Below are 16525 nucleotides of genomic sequence, written 5' to 3' on the forward strand. Positions count from 1 at the left end.
TCTTGTTCAAGAGCTAACTTGCAAAATTCGTTGATTTGCTTTTACTCAGCACTCTAAAATTTCTATGATAAATGTTACAGGCTCTCTTTTTCATTGGGATGCCAGATATTCCATAGAGATTGCACTTTAGTTTAAGGGATCTAACTTTTTTTTTCACAAAATAAAAATACTAAGCAAATTTTGGTTGGTTATTGTGACTAAATAATATAATTATATTTGAAGAGAGGGAATCAGTAAACTGAATAAAGATCAAAGACTCTCATGATTAGAAAGGAATGATTACGTTTAATAGCCTTCAGGAGGTAGTGACTCCTAGATGCCTCCCAAGTTAGGTCATGTGGATAACAAATTGACTGTAGAAGTCCAAGTGCAGGGCCTGTACATTGTTTCAAAAGCATTATATAAATGTCATGCCCTCCACTCCTTGCCCAATTCCTGCTTCTAATAAAATTGCAGTCTTAGTCTCTGGCCACAGAAGTCATACCTAAGGAGTTTATTGAATCCAAAAATTTCTCTTTCTGTCAATTTTCTTACTTACGATTTTCAAAGTTTCTCTCTTGCCTCTGAGCTATAAGTAACTATTGCCATAATAGTCTCTCATGTTTAAAAAATAAATTGAAAGAGAGAGAAATACTTGCCTGTATAATGTCAAATCAATGGAACACTCCTAAACCTTCCAAGAAAAATGTATTGTTTTGTTATCAGTTTGAAATGCTTAGATCACCTCACAGCTGTTATCTTTCAGTGACCACAGAAATGTGTCTTCCTCCTGTGAAGAACATGGTTTCCTAAAATGGAAAAGCAGCAGTCCTGAGTGTTCAAAAATAGCAAGTAGTTATTCAACGCTTTACCATCTCAGTCCTATGCCATTAAATAATATATGAGAAGGAAGATGATAAACTCTTAGAATCTAAAATAATTATATTAAGTTCTTTATTGGTGGGCCTTCACTAAAATTTTTGAAATTTTATTTTTTAACTCATTTTTATTCCACGTATTTTTTCTTGCCTTTAATAAATGCCTTATCCAAAAAAAAAAAAAACTTTCAGAAGGGCTGGTATCTATTGAGGATCCATTTGCATCATTTCATCTGTCACTTAGTCTTGTCATTATTACAAAAGAAAAGAGTCTGCTCTGAGCCTTTCCATGCCCCCTCCCACCTTGGCAGTTAATACAGAGGACCCAAGGGAACACTGTGTCTTCTTTCAGCAGTAGTTACCTGCTATCTTTTATTACATCAATACAAAAGAACTGGTAACCAATTTCAGGAATCAAGCTCCCATTTATGGTTCTATTACTATTCTTACAGTAATTAATTTCAATTTAACAAGCAAAATTTGAGTCATTTCAATGAACTGGGTGCTGTCAAGGATAAAGAGATATAAGAGAATCAAGGAGTTTACAAGCCAGAGGGTGAAACTTAAGCCCAGAATTTTAAAATGGACATGAAATGTTGGAGTCACTTTCTCTAAGTACGGACCTGGACCATCAGACCTATCTGTGGAGATGGTTAAGAAATACAATTCTTGAGTTACATATCAAACCTACTGAGTCAAGGTCTCTAAGGGTGGAGTAAGGACATCATTTTAATTGGTCCCTAGATTTTTCTTATGCCAACACAGTTTGAAAACCACTGATGTCTTGTAATTGCCCTGGGCAGTTAAAAAGGGAAATGAGTCATACACAATTGTTCATCAGTTATTTAACAGTCCAACTAGAGAAGTTCTCATCTTGGGTTCAGTTAAAATCAACTATGAAACTATGTGAAATGCAAACTCCTGGGCATGCCCCAGTGATTTCTTACTTGGTGATTATGGAATGGGGTCCAGGAATATACATTTTTAAGATGCATACTAGTGATTTCTCTTTTATTTATTTATTTATTTGTTTGTTTGTTTGTTTATTTATTTATTTATTTATGGCTGCGTTGGGTCTTCTTGCATACTAGTGATTTCAATGCAGTTCACTTGGGGGATAACACTTTGAAAGGCACTGACCTGTTACATGGCAGTTGGCTGTAATCTCTAGCACTCTATTTAGGATGTACCAACATTTAAGGAGAATTATTTTGTTAGAAGCTACAGCTGTATGCTGAGACTCCAGACAAAGCAAGTCATATTATTAGGCCTGGCTAATATAGTAAAATGCGACCCTAATTTAGCACTGTTGTTTGAGTTGATGCAGCCAATTCATTGATTTATTTCAGGTGATTGTAATCAATACCAACTAGATCAGAAAACTTAAACTTCTTTTTTTTTTTGCGGTACGTGGGCCTCTCACTGTTGTGGCCTCTCCCGTTGTGGAGCACAGGCTCCGGACGCGCAGGCTCAGCGGCCATGGCTCACGGGCCCAGCCGCTCCGCGGCATGTGGGATCCTCCCGGACCGGGGCACGAACCCGTGTCCCCTGCATCGGCAGCTGGACTCTCAACCACTGCGCCACCAGGGAAACCCTTAAACTTTTTTTTAAATTACACTATGTTCACTCAGATATCCCCTCTCATTTGAAAATATAAATCCATAAATAGGGTGTAGATTGGGACATTATTTCCCAAAATAGTAATTATCTCCTAAAATAGTAATGCTGTAAATGTATTTTGGTGCTGTTCAACATTGCACAGGTGGTCTGAAAGTATAATACAGTATAACAATAGCCTCTGCCTTTTAAAGTCATAAAAACCAAAGGCAACAGAAAATCTATGTATGGCATCTTACATCATCCGTGAGCAGCCCCATTGCGAGAAGGATGGACACAGGTCATTTTCCACGTCTTGCTCTCAAGCAGCCATAAGTCATCACAGGTCAAAGTCAGACTCCACAGAACCTTAAATAGAGTTCTTATGAATAAAATCTATCATGACTCAAAAAAGAGCCTTCTACAAATGCAGTTATTAAAAAGGGGGGTAATTGTACAAATGTTACATAAATTTATCCCAAAAACTCCTGTGTTTGTTGTACAATTAACACAAACTACAAAGGAAAACATTTGACTGGGAAAGCAAATACTAGCATGCTTATGATCCATTATGCCTGGAGAGCTATTAAATGTCTTTCTGAAAGAACCAGAATGACCGTTTTTGAGAATGTCCCTCAGATACTTTTCAATCCCAGATGTCAAAAAAGCATTGAGGATTGACCTAACTTCTGAATTATTTTCAGAATTATAGTCACACTTACTAAAAAGGCCGACCTTATAGTGCAGGAAAATCATAGCTGCAAGACAGAAGTATATTATCTTGCCAGGTCAGTACATGGATTTTATTCCCTTCCCTAGTTGGCTTCATTTAAATTTCCATGTTCCTCTGAACATGGTCTTGCCTGATACAAATGAGACATGATTTCTCTGAATACCTGAGATCAAGTTCTTATTACCCAACAGAAAAGCGTTGGGTAGCTCTCTAATGCGGAGGAGAAGCCTTCTGTTAAGGATCAAGCAACAGATGAAAACATTCTTTGGGGGTTAAAAGGGAGAAAAGGATTGTTCGTCTCCACTACTATATTACTATTAAAGCATAGACTAATTTTCTCTGCTCTTAACCTTTCTAAACATGTAACCTTACTTTTCTCGTCCTCACAGTTAACATACCATACCAACACTACAATAAAATTTTATTTTATCAAAGTAGGTTGGAGCCAAGATCATTTCATTAAAATTGTTATTTTCTGAGAAAATGGAAAATACAAATTTAATCTGAGAACTTCTGTGTGGAGGGGAAAGTAGAGACTCTGTTTCATCTGAATAATTGTAATAAAAGCTAAAACTGCCAGTGCTCTTTCCTTTTCCCTGTATAAATAAATTAGAACATTAAAAAATCAATTAAAATATTATAAAAAGTACATGAGCTCATGTAATCCTCTTACTAGACAATAACTACCATTTATATTAGAATGAGATTATATAAAATTTTTTTTGTTTTACCCATTACAAGTTTTCTCAATTTGTTTTTTTCTAATTACCTTTGTGCTTCTAAGACATCTTGTTAATCTGGTACAATTAACCAAGTTGTTTTGAACCTGTGCTCATGAGACCTTCTTAAAGGCTGGTGATTTTGCTGGTAATTTGTCAAGGCTGTGTAAAGGCTGGTAATTTTGCACTGAAAACAGTATTTCCCAGGCAGAAATGGAAACAATCATCACGTATAAACCTGAAGCTGCCTTGGAAGGGAAGAAAGGATGGCACAGGATAAGGGTGACTTACTACCCCTCCTTCACCCTGCAGGAAAAGTTCAAAACACACTCCTTACTGGTTATTGGAACTGACTTTTTCAAATTCTATCAAATTAAGAGGAGCAGGAATTATACTAAGCTGACCTTGAACTGCATGCAATGCAGCAAATGGTTGAGTCATATTATTACAACTAAAACCAATTTTTGAGAATTATAATGAAACAAGTCAGTGAAAACAAGAACAGTGTGATGGTGATGATGATCTTTGATGATTTATATTTGTGTTTTAGCTGTTTGAAAAAGTCAAAGAAGTTTGTCCAAATGTGCATGAGAAGATCCGAGCTATTTCTGCAGATCTCAATCAGAATGACTTTGCCATCAGCATGCAGGACATGCAGGAGCTTCTTTCCTACACAGACATCATCTTCCACTGTGCGGCTACTGTGCGCTTTGATGACCACCTGAGGTACATCCCCATTCCCCTCTCACGACTTGTATTATACATGTGTGTGCACATGTGTGTGTGTAAGTTTCTCTATGATTTCCATTTTATTTTTTTTTAATATTTATTTTATTCTTGGCTGCATCGGGTCTTAGTTGCAGCTCACGGGCTCTTTGTTGAGGCGCGAGGGCTTTTCTCTAGTTGTGGTGTATGGGATTTCTCTTCTCTAGTTGTGACGTGCGGGTTTTCTCTCTAGTTCTGGCATGCGGGCTCCAGAGTGCACGGGCTCAGAAGCTGTGGCACACGGGCTTAGTTGCCCGGCAACATGTGGGATCTTAGTTCCCAGACCAGGGATCGAACCCATGTCCCCTGAATTGGAAGGCAGATTCTTTACCACTGGACCACCAGGGAAGTCCCTATGATTTCTTTTTGTTAAAAAAAGAGAGATTCTCAATGAAAATACAAAGGAGTAAAACTTCTCCAAAATCTTACTATCCAGAGTTAACCATTTAATATTGTGAAGACCATCAATCTCAGCTTCTTTTTTTCTTTTTTTTTTAACATATTTATTTATTTATTTTTGGCTGTGTTGGGTCTTTGTTGCTGCGCACAGGCTTTCTCTAGTTGCGGCGAGCAGGGGCTACTCTTTGTTGAGACGAGCAGGCTTCTCATTGTGGTGGCTTCTCTTTTTGCGGAGCACGGGCTCTAGGTGCGCAGGCTTCAGTAGTTGTGGCTTGCGGGCTTAGTTGCTCCGTGGCATGTGGGATCTTGCCGGACCAGGGATCAAACCCTTGTCCCCTGCATGGCAGGCAGATTCTTAACCACTGCGCCACCAGGGAAGTCCCTCAGCTTTTCTTTATGCATCCATAATAGAATAGATTTATGTTCGATTTTACCAAAAAAATGGCATCACATTGAGAATGATGTTTTTTGCAACCTGTTCAATTTTATTTTTAGATATCTTTCATTGTCAATTGATATTCTATTATAACTTGTAATGACTACATGACATTCCATTGTACATGTATATAATATACTCAACCTGTTCTGTATTGGTGGATGTTTTTTAGAGTGTTCTAGCTTTTCGCTATTACAAACAGCTCTGCAGTGAACATCTGTGTCTAATACATTTTTTTCCCTTTGGGTAAATTCCCAGAAGTAGAATTGTTAGACACATCCTAGATGTGTCCAGGTTATGAACAGTTTATATTTTGACATATAATGCTAAGTTGCTTTCCAAAAAGAGGTATTAATTTACGCCGTTCTTGTGCATATGAATGCTCATTTCTAACACCCACAACAGTACCATATTATAATTCTTTAATTCTTTTTATCATCGTCAATATTATAATGCAAATAGCATTGCATATTTTGATTTCTGTTTCTTTGATAATCAGAAAGGTTGAAGATGTTTACATGCCGATTGGCATTTTATTCTTTTGTGAAATGCCTGTTTATGTTCTTCACCTATTTTTCTCTTGAAACATTGTTTTCTTATCAGTTTTGGGACTTCTTGGAAGATTTAGCGTATTAACTCTTTGTCTTTTATAAGGCTCAAAATATTTTAACAGTTTATCATTTGTCCTCAGCTCTATTTTATTATTTACACAGTTTTTCATAATTTCTTCCAGTATTTTTATTGTTTTATTTTTACACTTAAATCTTTGACCCACTTAAAATTTATTTAGCTATAAAGAATAATAGGAAAATTCCATAAAAAGAAGAGCGATGTAGGTGTGAATGTACAATATTTTTTAATTGCCAAAAGATGGTTATTTTTTAAACAGCATTTATTAAATGATTTCTTTTCACTTTTTGTTTGAAAGGAAACTCTCATAGTATATTAAATTCCTATTTCTGAACTCTTATTCCATTAATTAGGCTTTCTCTTCCAGTACCACAGTATTTTAATGACTACGGTTCTTATTTTATTAAGCAACTATACACACATTTTTTTCTTTTTATAGAATTTTCCTGACTATTCTCACCTCTTGATTAAACTTAGAATAAATTTGCCAAGTTTTTTCAAGGGTTGGGAGTTTGACTGAGATTACCTTGACTATGCAGATTGATTTAGAAAAACAACATATTTAAAACATTGACTCTTCCTATCCAAGAACAATATATGCCTGTTTATTCAGTTTTTGTTATGACCCTTAATGAAGTTTTATCATTTTCTTCATATAAAACCTATTCACTTTTTATTAATTTGATACGTTTTAAATGTTCTTTTTTGAATATGTGCCTTTCTTCCATTATAGTCTCTAAGTTTTGTTTCTATATAGGAAAGCTAGTGATTTTTTTATATAACTTTTATAAGTGGACACCTTACTGAATTATGTTATTGTTCATTCCAATTTTTTCAGCTGCTTGTTTGTTTCCCAGACATAATCTGATAATCATTTAGGGATTGCCTTTGCAGTGTTTGTACTTATTAATTAATTTTATTTTCCTCTCTAATTATAAGGCTGGAACTTCAGAGCAGTGTTAAGCAGTAGTGATTGTTGGCATTCTTCTTGGCCCAGCTTTAAAATCAGTGCTCCTTACTTTTCACCATTAAGCGTGACACAGGCTAGCAAATTAAAATATACATTTTTAAATCATTTTCTTCCTCTTTTAGTGAATTTATAAAAATTGAATTGAAAATGGATATTGAATGTCATTTTTAAACTTTTCAAAAAATATATATATATACATGATCATGTATTTTTTTCTCTTTTTGAGTTAGATTAATAGGTTTCCTAATTTTGTATGAAACATGTATTTCTAGAAAGAACTATTTCATTGTCATCACATGTTTATATAGCTTTGTATTCTATTAGGTAAAATTTAGGATTTTGACATCTTTTTTTTATTGAAGTAAAGTTGATTTACAATGTTGTGCTAATTTCTGCTGTACAGCAAAGTGATCCAGTTATACATATATATACGTTCTTTTTTATATTATTTTCCATTATGGTTTATCACAAATATTGAATATAGTTCCCTGTGCTCTACAGTAGGACCTTGTTGTTTAACCATCCTGTATGTAATAGTTTGCATCTGCTAATCGCAGACTCCCAATCTGTCACTCCCCCACCCCCCTTGACAACCACATCTGTTCTCTATTGACATCATTATTTATATCTGACCTGTACCTTTGCAATAGAAACATATTTCTCATTGTATATTCACTCCTCCAATTTATTTGAATTTTCTAATTTAAGTTAGATGCCTAATTTATGTTTTTTATTCTTTTAATGGCTGCTTAAGAAGCCCCTTTATAAATTCAGAGGATTGCGATTTTTTTCCTTCCGGTTGATTTAGAACCACGTGACCTCTAAATGCAACATACATCATAGGATTTATGTGCACAGAAAACATCATCAACATATTATACATTCCAAGTATCACATAACTTTGTGGCCGTGACCTGTACTTTTCTTCCTGGTCCTTTGATGCAGCCACAAAAATCAGATGGATATGCCAGTTATTGGAGTGGGTGCAGTTCCAGCAAAATGGGATGTGAGTTGCCTCACTGCATTTCCTTCTGTCTAATCTTCTCCAGACATGCTGTGCAGCTTAACGTCACTGCCACCCAGCAGCTCTTGCTCATGGCCAGTCAGATGCCAAACTTGGAAGCCTTCATACACATCTCTACTGCCTTTTCAAATTGTAACCTGAAGCACATTGATGAAGTCATCTATCCATGCCCTGTGGAGCCAAAAAAAATCATCGACTCCATGGAGTAAGTTGGGTTAAATGAGGGGGTGAAGGGTGGGCAGACTGTTGTTCTCTTTTTCTCTTTGTAGTCGTTCATTTATAAGGTAACAAAGTGAGAAACTCTTGGAGCAAAATGCTTCGAAAGGGTGCCAGCTTTAACTCCCTGTCCTTGCTATTCCCTCCATCCCCGGTGGAGAATATAGTGCTTGGTGATGGAGCTGGGATAGGGGTAGAAAAGTCCTACAGAAAAGTTGTCTTGAGTAGTTTAGGATTGCATGAAGTACTTGAGGGTGCTTTACATGGAAGTCGTTTCTCAATTCTCAGTGAACTCAGCATTGTTACTAGATAAGGGAAGTATCATACATAGTATAAACGTTCAGAAGAAAAGTTTTGGCATCAGACTGGCAAAGGTACTGCAACTTACTAGCTGTGTGACCTTGAGCAAGTTCTTTGGGCTCTCTGAGCCTTAGTTCCTTCATTTGTAAAATGAGGCTAATAATAGCCCCTGTCCTTATAGTTGTGATGATAAAGTGAGTTATATAAAGCAATTATTGCAGTGCTAGGGAGTGTTTAATAGCAGTTAATCAAAAGGTTAATAAAGAAGAACTAATAGAGAAGAGAAATTTCTTCCAAATCTGGTAGAAAGTGTTGGTCTCTTGCTCTATTCAGCTGAGAGGCACTTTTCTTACTGTGCTGTTATACATGAGAGACAGAGGTCTAGCATTTTTCTCTTTTTGCCAACTAACAGGAACCACTTTCTTTTCAGGACATGGCCCTGGTTTCAGAATAAGTATGCTTTTCGTTCTGCCTCTTCATTCATCTGTTCCATTTACCAAGTTTACCTTGTTTTGTTTGTTTTTTAAAAAGACTCTGCATAAAAAGTATTATAGCAGAGAAAATAGACCATTTCCTGGTGAATTTGTCATATTTTAATTTCTTATAATACTGTATCTTCTATTTAAGATATACTCTTTAAAATGAAGCTTTAGCTAAATCAAGAGTTTATTCCCTTCAGGGCAAACATTTTTATCTCATACAGCTCTGATAATATATATTTTTACCTGTCATTTAAAAATATCCAGGACAAAGAAAAATGAAAGTCATCTAAAGGAGCTGGAGGTTGCTTAAGTTGCTGATAAATGATGATGTGCTTAATTGGTGCAAAGGAAACTTTCAGAGTCCAAAGTTTGTCAGGATAGTTGGAGAAAAGACACTGATGCCAAAGTCAGTGCAGGAAAGTCGATGTCTAAAGCCTTGGCATGTTTTCAGGATGGAACTGATTTGTTTGTCATTTACTCATCCCCTTACAGCATGGTCTCTGGGTAAATGTAGTGTTTATGGATGTGATAAGCCCAGGAAAGGAGCACAGGCCCATTTGATTCCTGACCCTGCCACTGAGATTCCAGAGGCTCACTCCACTGTTAACCCCCTAACCCCTGACAGACCTTAGCACGATTTGAGGAGGAATCTCTGAGAGGTCACCAGAGAAAAGAGCTAGGAAATGGAGATTCGGTTCACCCATTCCATACAACTTCCTCCCTCCCAAACTGTGTCCAGATGCTCAAAACCCCCAGATTTCAAAGAATAAGCTCAACGCCCAGAGGAGGATTTGATTTATAGTCAGGCATTTGGCACTTCCCATACTCCCCACTATATGTCAACTGGTAAAGGCAGGTAATGAATACATGATTGATGATCAAACTGTAATTGACATGGGTACAAAATTTATGTCTGTCTGTCTTGTACTGCTCTCAGAGGAGAAGAATTATTTTAAAACATATATATATATAGAGAGAGAGAGAGAGCCAAATAGAACTAGGAATAAAATTATATTTTATCTCAACAGAATTCATTTTGAATGCAATTAAGGAAATAAAGGTGTTTTTTTTAAACAGGGGGAACATCATTACTACAATTTATTTGTTCAGAATTTTATACTAAGGACCATCTGTCCAGCCCATCCCTCTCAGCCTTCCCCTTACATTTGTGCTGCAGTCACACGGAAGTACTCACCCCTCTCTCTCTTACCTCTCTGCCTTTGCTTAGGTGGTTCTGTTTCTAGAGACTACTTCCACCTCTGCTTCCCCTGGTGAGTTCCTATCCAGACATCAAAGCTCTCCCCTCGGAGCCCACAGGCTCAGGTGGCCGTTCCTGATGCTCCCAGAGTGCTCATCTTCAACACTGTGCTTAGCACAGGTCTTTCTAAATGTCTGGTTATTCGTCTGTATTCCCCAGTGGACAATGAACTTCTCAAAGGAGGAGAGTATCTTTTGCTCCTTCTTGCTCTCCAGGGCCAGCACATAGTAGGAACTCAAATATTTGCTGAATGAATTAACACTTTTTTTTTTTTTTTTTTTTTTGTGGTACACGGGCCTCTTACTGTTGTGGCCTCTCCCGTTGTGGAGCACAGGCTCCGGACGTGCAGGCTCAGCGGCCATGGCTCACGGGCCCAGCCGCTCCACGGCATGTGGGATCTTCCCGGACCGGGGCACAAACCCGTGTCCCCTGCATTGGCAGGCGGACTCTCAACCACTGCGCCACCAGGGAAGCCCAAATGATCACTTTTTGATGGAACTGGATGATTGTTGTTCATACCACTCCAGCTGGTATTTTTGTTTTTGTTTCTTTGTTTAGACAAAGCAAGAATAGATGACAGAATTCCATAGCAAGCTGATATTTGGGGATGTGAAGTCTTGTGTATAAAATACCTATATGCCCACATCTTATCCCTGTTTCGGATTGCACTTTTTTTCTACTTAAACTTTGAATAAAACCTATGTGTTAAGTTTGGAATAATGCTTTGAATAAATCCCAGCAGCCCATCACCAACTAGACCATTGTTCGCGACTGTTTCAACAATTCCTACATCAGATGGAATTTTCTGAATAATAAATAGCATTAAATTTTAGAATGACAAATAGCATTAAAGTTATTCCTAATAAACATTAGTGCACCTAAATCCAGGTTTGGTTGCTGTGTTTTAAGAAAATATTTTTCTCTGATTTCATCTCTATTCTGTAATTGTAGTAACTGTAGTTAAAATAAAATTAGTTTCCAAGAATTTTAGGTTCTATCTCCCTTAGAAATTTTCATTAACAGTAACCCCATGGGGATCTGTCATTGTTCTTAGTAGTGCAGGGGTCCTCACTCTTTTAAAGGAACCAGGAGTTAGACAACAGGAAAATGATCAATTTCCCACTGCCCTCACTTTGTGTTGTCTTTCAATTCCTAGATGCTTTAATCCATTCAAAGTTCCTGATAGGTTTGTATCTATTAAAAATCATACTTTAAGCTACTTGGCCACCAGAAATCACAGCCGATCTGCCAGGTGAAACAGAAAAGTTGTTTCTTGATCAAACACTAATTGCAGTCAACCATGGCAGATGTGCTGCAGGTAGAGTGTGAGAAGCAGGGAGACTGAGGTCACAGCAGCCTCGGTAATGGCCCTTTGGGAAATGCAAAAAGAGGTCAAATGTTGGAAAGTAGTGTTGCCTTCATGCTGAAGAGCACATTGTTAACACTAAGAATGCTTATCTATTCTAGGGGAAAGGAAGAAGCTGGTTTTAGCATTTGTGCTTTTATTGTCAGGATTGTACAGCGTTAGGACGGCATCTAAGCAGCTGACAAAAAAGCTGTCATTTCTGTGTACCACGCTTTAATGCGAATCAGAGCAGGGTTAAATTGTTTCTTAAACAAACTGAATAATGTTCATGTTGTCAGGTCATTGGAGCCAGAATATGTGCTCAGTGAAAGTCTATAGGGTAATACAGAGGCCAAGTCACCACAAGCATTAGGCTCAGATATACACTTTTCCCCAATAAAACGTTCATATTTACTTTGAAGCCTGTTAAATTTATTCTGAAGCCAACTCTGCCAAACTGAAGTTGGTCAGCCTTTAACCTTTCAGCTTCCCAGCACTTTTCACCACTGCCGCCAGACATTAACTTCCAATTTTTCTTCATTCTCTGCAAAGACATCCCCTCTCTTACTTGCCCACAGTCTCCCTACAGCCCCACCTCCTTCTGAGTTCACCCATTCTGTCCTATCATTATCCATCTCAGCTTCCCAAACCTTTGCCAGCACATAAATTGGCCAATCAAGAGGACACACATGTACTGAATAAGGTAGCTCGTTCCTGGGGGCAGAAAGGTGATTGGACACAGAGATAAAAAACATAAAAAACATAATCCCTCCTGGACTCATTGTAAAGTGGGGAAACAGACACATGGGCGAGAACATACGGCATGATAATCAAGGGAAGAGCAATCCAGATGAGAGAAAAGAGAGCAAAGGCTACCATGAAGCAGTGTGTCCAGTATTTACTCCCAGACACCTTCTCCGATATCCCTCTAGGTATATCTAGCTTGCCCTGCTTATTGCATAAGAAAATTAGGAGGCAAAATACATATTACTCTTGCTATTTCATTCAGTAAATATGTAAATTATGAAATTAATGATATTAGGAGGTTGAATAAATAAGTTTCAAACCAAAAAAGTAATATTTAGAGGAAATTGTGTGTGTGTGTGTGTGACACACACAGCCTTCTGAAGTCTTCAATAACTTTTTGCTTCTTTTGAAGCTATTTAAGTACAAGTTTAGTATTTAGAACCCATGGGTTCAGACATCTTGAGTACACTGAAGGGCATTGGCTTTAATTTCAGAAATTTTCTTTGGTTTATACGCTGTCTTTTTTCCATGCTACCTTATTCGCTATTTTAAAAACTGATCGAGAACAAACAACAGCAGCAACTCAAACTTTGGTAAAGAAGAGCATGAACTGATTTTAGGTCCTGAAAAGGACATCACTTAACCAATGGCTGTGCATATTTGTTACATTAATCTCCTCTTCAAACCTGGGAAATGGCTGGTTGAGATATGGTCTGTTTGGCTGTATTAGAAAAGATATTGTTAAACCAACTATTACCTTTGTAGGTATATCCTTCTTGGTTGTTTCACTAAAAATAGAATGTCTTAGATTTGTTGGCTCATTTTGTTTTATCAAATAGCTCTAGATGTAGTTGTAAATATTCCTGTTTGTCCTCATATAACCTGAAAATTTAGAACAGGTATAATTATTGCCATTTTTTCATAAACGAAAATGGAGGAAACGAGAAGATGATACAGTAGAATATGGGGGAGCTACAAATAGTAGAGGCAGACCATCTACAGAACACTACAACTTCTTTTGCTTTGTGTTCTTAGAAACCTATGAAACCAATATTTTCTAAGATGAGCTAACTCACCAAACTTGGGGAGGCCTCCAGGTGTTACCCTTTCCATGCACACCAACAGCAATAAGAGCACATGGTACCAGCCATGTGACATACAATCCTAGCATTGCTGGCTTCTGATGTTTTCTTAAAATTGTTTTTTTTTTTTTTACAGCCTTAATGAAATTAGGGTGTATTTCTTCTGACCCAGTTTTTGTAACCTGTATGTTTTTGCAGGTGAAAAAAAAAATGGTCTTAGGTCAGTTAATCCACTGCTGACCCACAAATAAGATGAGATAAATATAACATTATTAGAAAGATAGAGAAGTGCCTGCATTACCCCTCACTCTGTCCCAACACTCGGGTGACTATATAATTGAAATATCTTCTGTTTTTCTAAGTATTTGGAGTTGTTTTTAATTCTAGGAACTTCTCAACCTTTCCGTTTTCAGTGTAAATCAGAAGGAATTTGATACTAGAGGGCATTTGATACTAGGCTAGAAAATACCCAGCACTAGTAGCCGCAAAGCAAGGAAAACCAAACCATCACAGGCAGTGCTCATGTTTCTCTCCAATATCGGAGAGTTACTGAAATTGAGAGTTGTGTTTCTGAATAAGCCTTGGCATTAAGCACATCTTAAATACTCAACAATTTGTCATGGAAGGAAGACGATAACCTCTAATAAGATTTTTCTGCAGTCAAAATTGTATGATTGCGCTGGATCCGATAAAATAGGAATGAATGTACCAAATGCATGGATTATAAAAATCACACTGACATATAGCCTAATTTTTAAAAACTATATCAAAAGTTTAACCAAATAGATCTACCAGCTAAGAGAAACATTCAATATTTAATCGACAATAATTTGATTGCTTTCTTAGAGAAGATCAGATAGACTTTGGGATTATCAAAATGGTTCTAACGTCTTTTAAAAAAAAATTAGGCTAATGCCATGGTAACTCAGTTATTCGTGATACAGGTCTTCCTGTAAGTGAAGGTATTCAATAATCACTCTATTAAAGCTGCTTCACAGTGCTATTCTCACTCCACTTGACACGCTATTAACAGTTATAAGAGCACTTCAGAACTCATTGGAAATCTCTGGAAATGATTACCAAGTTATTAGCATACACTCTAAACAGACTTTCAAAATACAGTGCATAGATTTGCTAAAATGTTGTAAGTCTGCTAAGTGTCGTTGCTTTGCTTTTTTGAGGCATTGAGTAGAATTTTTAAAAAATCAAAGCTAAAGGTTTCAGGATGGGTGCCATAGGTTCTAACTGGACAACAGTGAATTAGTGGGGCTGCCACTGATGAGCCTCAGAGGACAGACTCTCAAGCCCATGACCAGGGCAACCAGCCCGCTGCCAGGTGCCCGACTCGCCCTCGCAATGCGTTCACTGAATGTACCTTCATAGGTACATTCCTGCTGAGAGAAAATAATTGAAGATAGAGACTGAGTCTATATGATCAAGTAGCAGACTGCATAGCTATTGGATAAATCTATCGAGGCAGGAGGCCGTAGGATTCGACTAGTAATATTGGGCTGAGCAGTGGAGAGCAAGGAACTCATCCGTCATGCATCATTTGGACAGGTATACACTCAAGCCTTGGTGTCCTCTGACAGTTCCTAATTCCAGAACTCAAGCTAGAAGGGGGAAGTTTTGTTTGATTGTCGATGTCTCACAGTTTCTTTTTCGGTCTATTGTCTAACATATGTTGCTAGAATTCTTTTTTACTCTGACTACCTTCAGGTGGTTAGACGATGCTATTATTGATGAGATCACACCCAAGCTGATTGGGGATCGGCCCAATACGTACACCTACACCAAGGCCTTGGGAGAGATGGTGGTGCAGCAGGAGAGCGGGAAGCTCAATCTTGCCATCATACGGCCCTCCATCGTGGGAGCAACCTGGCAGGAGCCTTTCCCAGTAAGCCCACTCGCCTGGATTCCACACTTTGCTTCCAAATCAGCATCCTTCTAGCCCAATTACTCTTTGATGCCTTTTTTTTTTCTTTTTAGTATGTATAGCTAAGTACAGCAAATCAAATGTGAGCTCATTATATTAGGACAGAAGTCCACATTCGGTTCAGGATTTATTCAGCATGGGGCTCCTCTGAGTGTGACACTGACTGTCCTAGAGTTGGGTGGCATCTTAAATTAGCTTTTCATTAACTCTCGTCTCAAAATTGCCATGGGAAATAGTTTTATTTCTTGGCTTCCCCACTATAGTTTAAATATAGCAGAATGTTCTTGATGGCCAAATTGGTAGTATTACAATTGCCAGGGTAAATAGGAATCACGAAGCTCAGAGAAAAGTCCTCAGTTTAGGAATAATAATTTTTATCTCTGTATACTGCTATATCTTTTAGAAAGTACTTTAAATTATACCATCTTTTTTGAAGCAATTCTATAAAGCTTTTGCACCAGATAAATCCAAGCTCCATTACTTACTGACATGCAGGCTTTTGAGCTGTCTCATCTGTAAAACTGGGCTAATCCCACCCACTGTGGAGGGTTGATCAAATGAGTCGATGTATGAGGTGTGCTTAGTGCAATGGCTGGTCCCTAGTAAAAGGCTCAACTAATATTAATCCCTTCAACTTCTCCTGTCTTCTCTTCCACTTTACACACACATTTTTGACTTTCACAGATAAAGCAACAGACATAATGAGGTCAACTGACTTGCTTAGGGCTTAGGAGACAAACTCAAAGAGACATTTGTCTCTAACTGTTCCCAAATATAATCTTTCCTCTAACATCTGTAGGCAAGCTAATACAGATAGAGAGATAGCTGGATAGACAGATACATACATACATAGAACGAAAGATGCTATGACTCTTAAAATTGTCAAGAAATGGACATTTCCTACAAACTGTGCTTGAAATGTTCCCCTGAGGAGTTAAAATCAGGCCCAGGTGGGGAAAATGAATTGGTTAGCAGATTATGGTATTTAAGAGGTGATCCAGTTTAGTTCATAAGATGTCATAAACAACTT

At 37.5% G+C, this 16525-nt stretch overlaps 1 protein-coding gene across 3 annotated transcripts in view; it reads left to right on the forward strand.

The window, feature by feature from the left end:
• The window catches only part of FAR2 (fatty acyl-CoA reductase 2), a 139539-nt gene that overhangs the window by 103725 nt on the left and 19289 nt on the right, over positions 1 to 16525 (forward strand). For all 3 annotated transcript variants that reach the window (XM_089920452.1, XM_022577866.2, XM_030761879.2), the window contains 3 exons: positions 4456 to 4631; positions 8155 to 8334; positions 15279 to 15456. In XM_089920452.1, coding sequence (XP_089776578.1) covers positions 4456 to 4631; positions 8155 to 8334; positions 15279 to 15456 — 534 coding nt within the window. The remainder of the gene's footprint in view (positions 1 to 4455; positions 4632 to 8154; positions 8335 to 15278; positions 15457 to 16525) is intronic.

The sequence above is a fragment of the Delphinapterus leucas genome, chromosome 11 (assembly GCF_059928025.1).
Source record: "Delphinapterus leucas isolate spDelLeu-1000000601 "Yukka" chromosome 11, BTC_Dleu_Yukka2, whole genome shotgun sequence".
NCBI classification, from domain to species: Eukaryota; Metazoa; Chordata; class Mammalia; order Artiodactyla; family Monodontidae; genus Delphinapterus; species Delphinapterus leucas.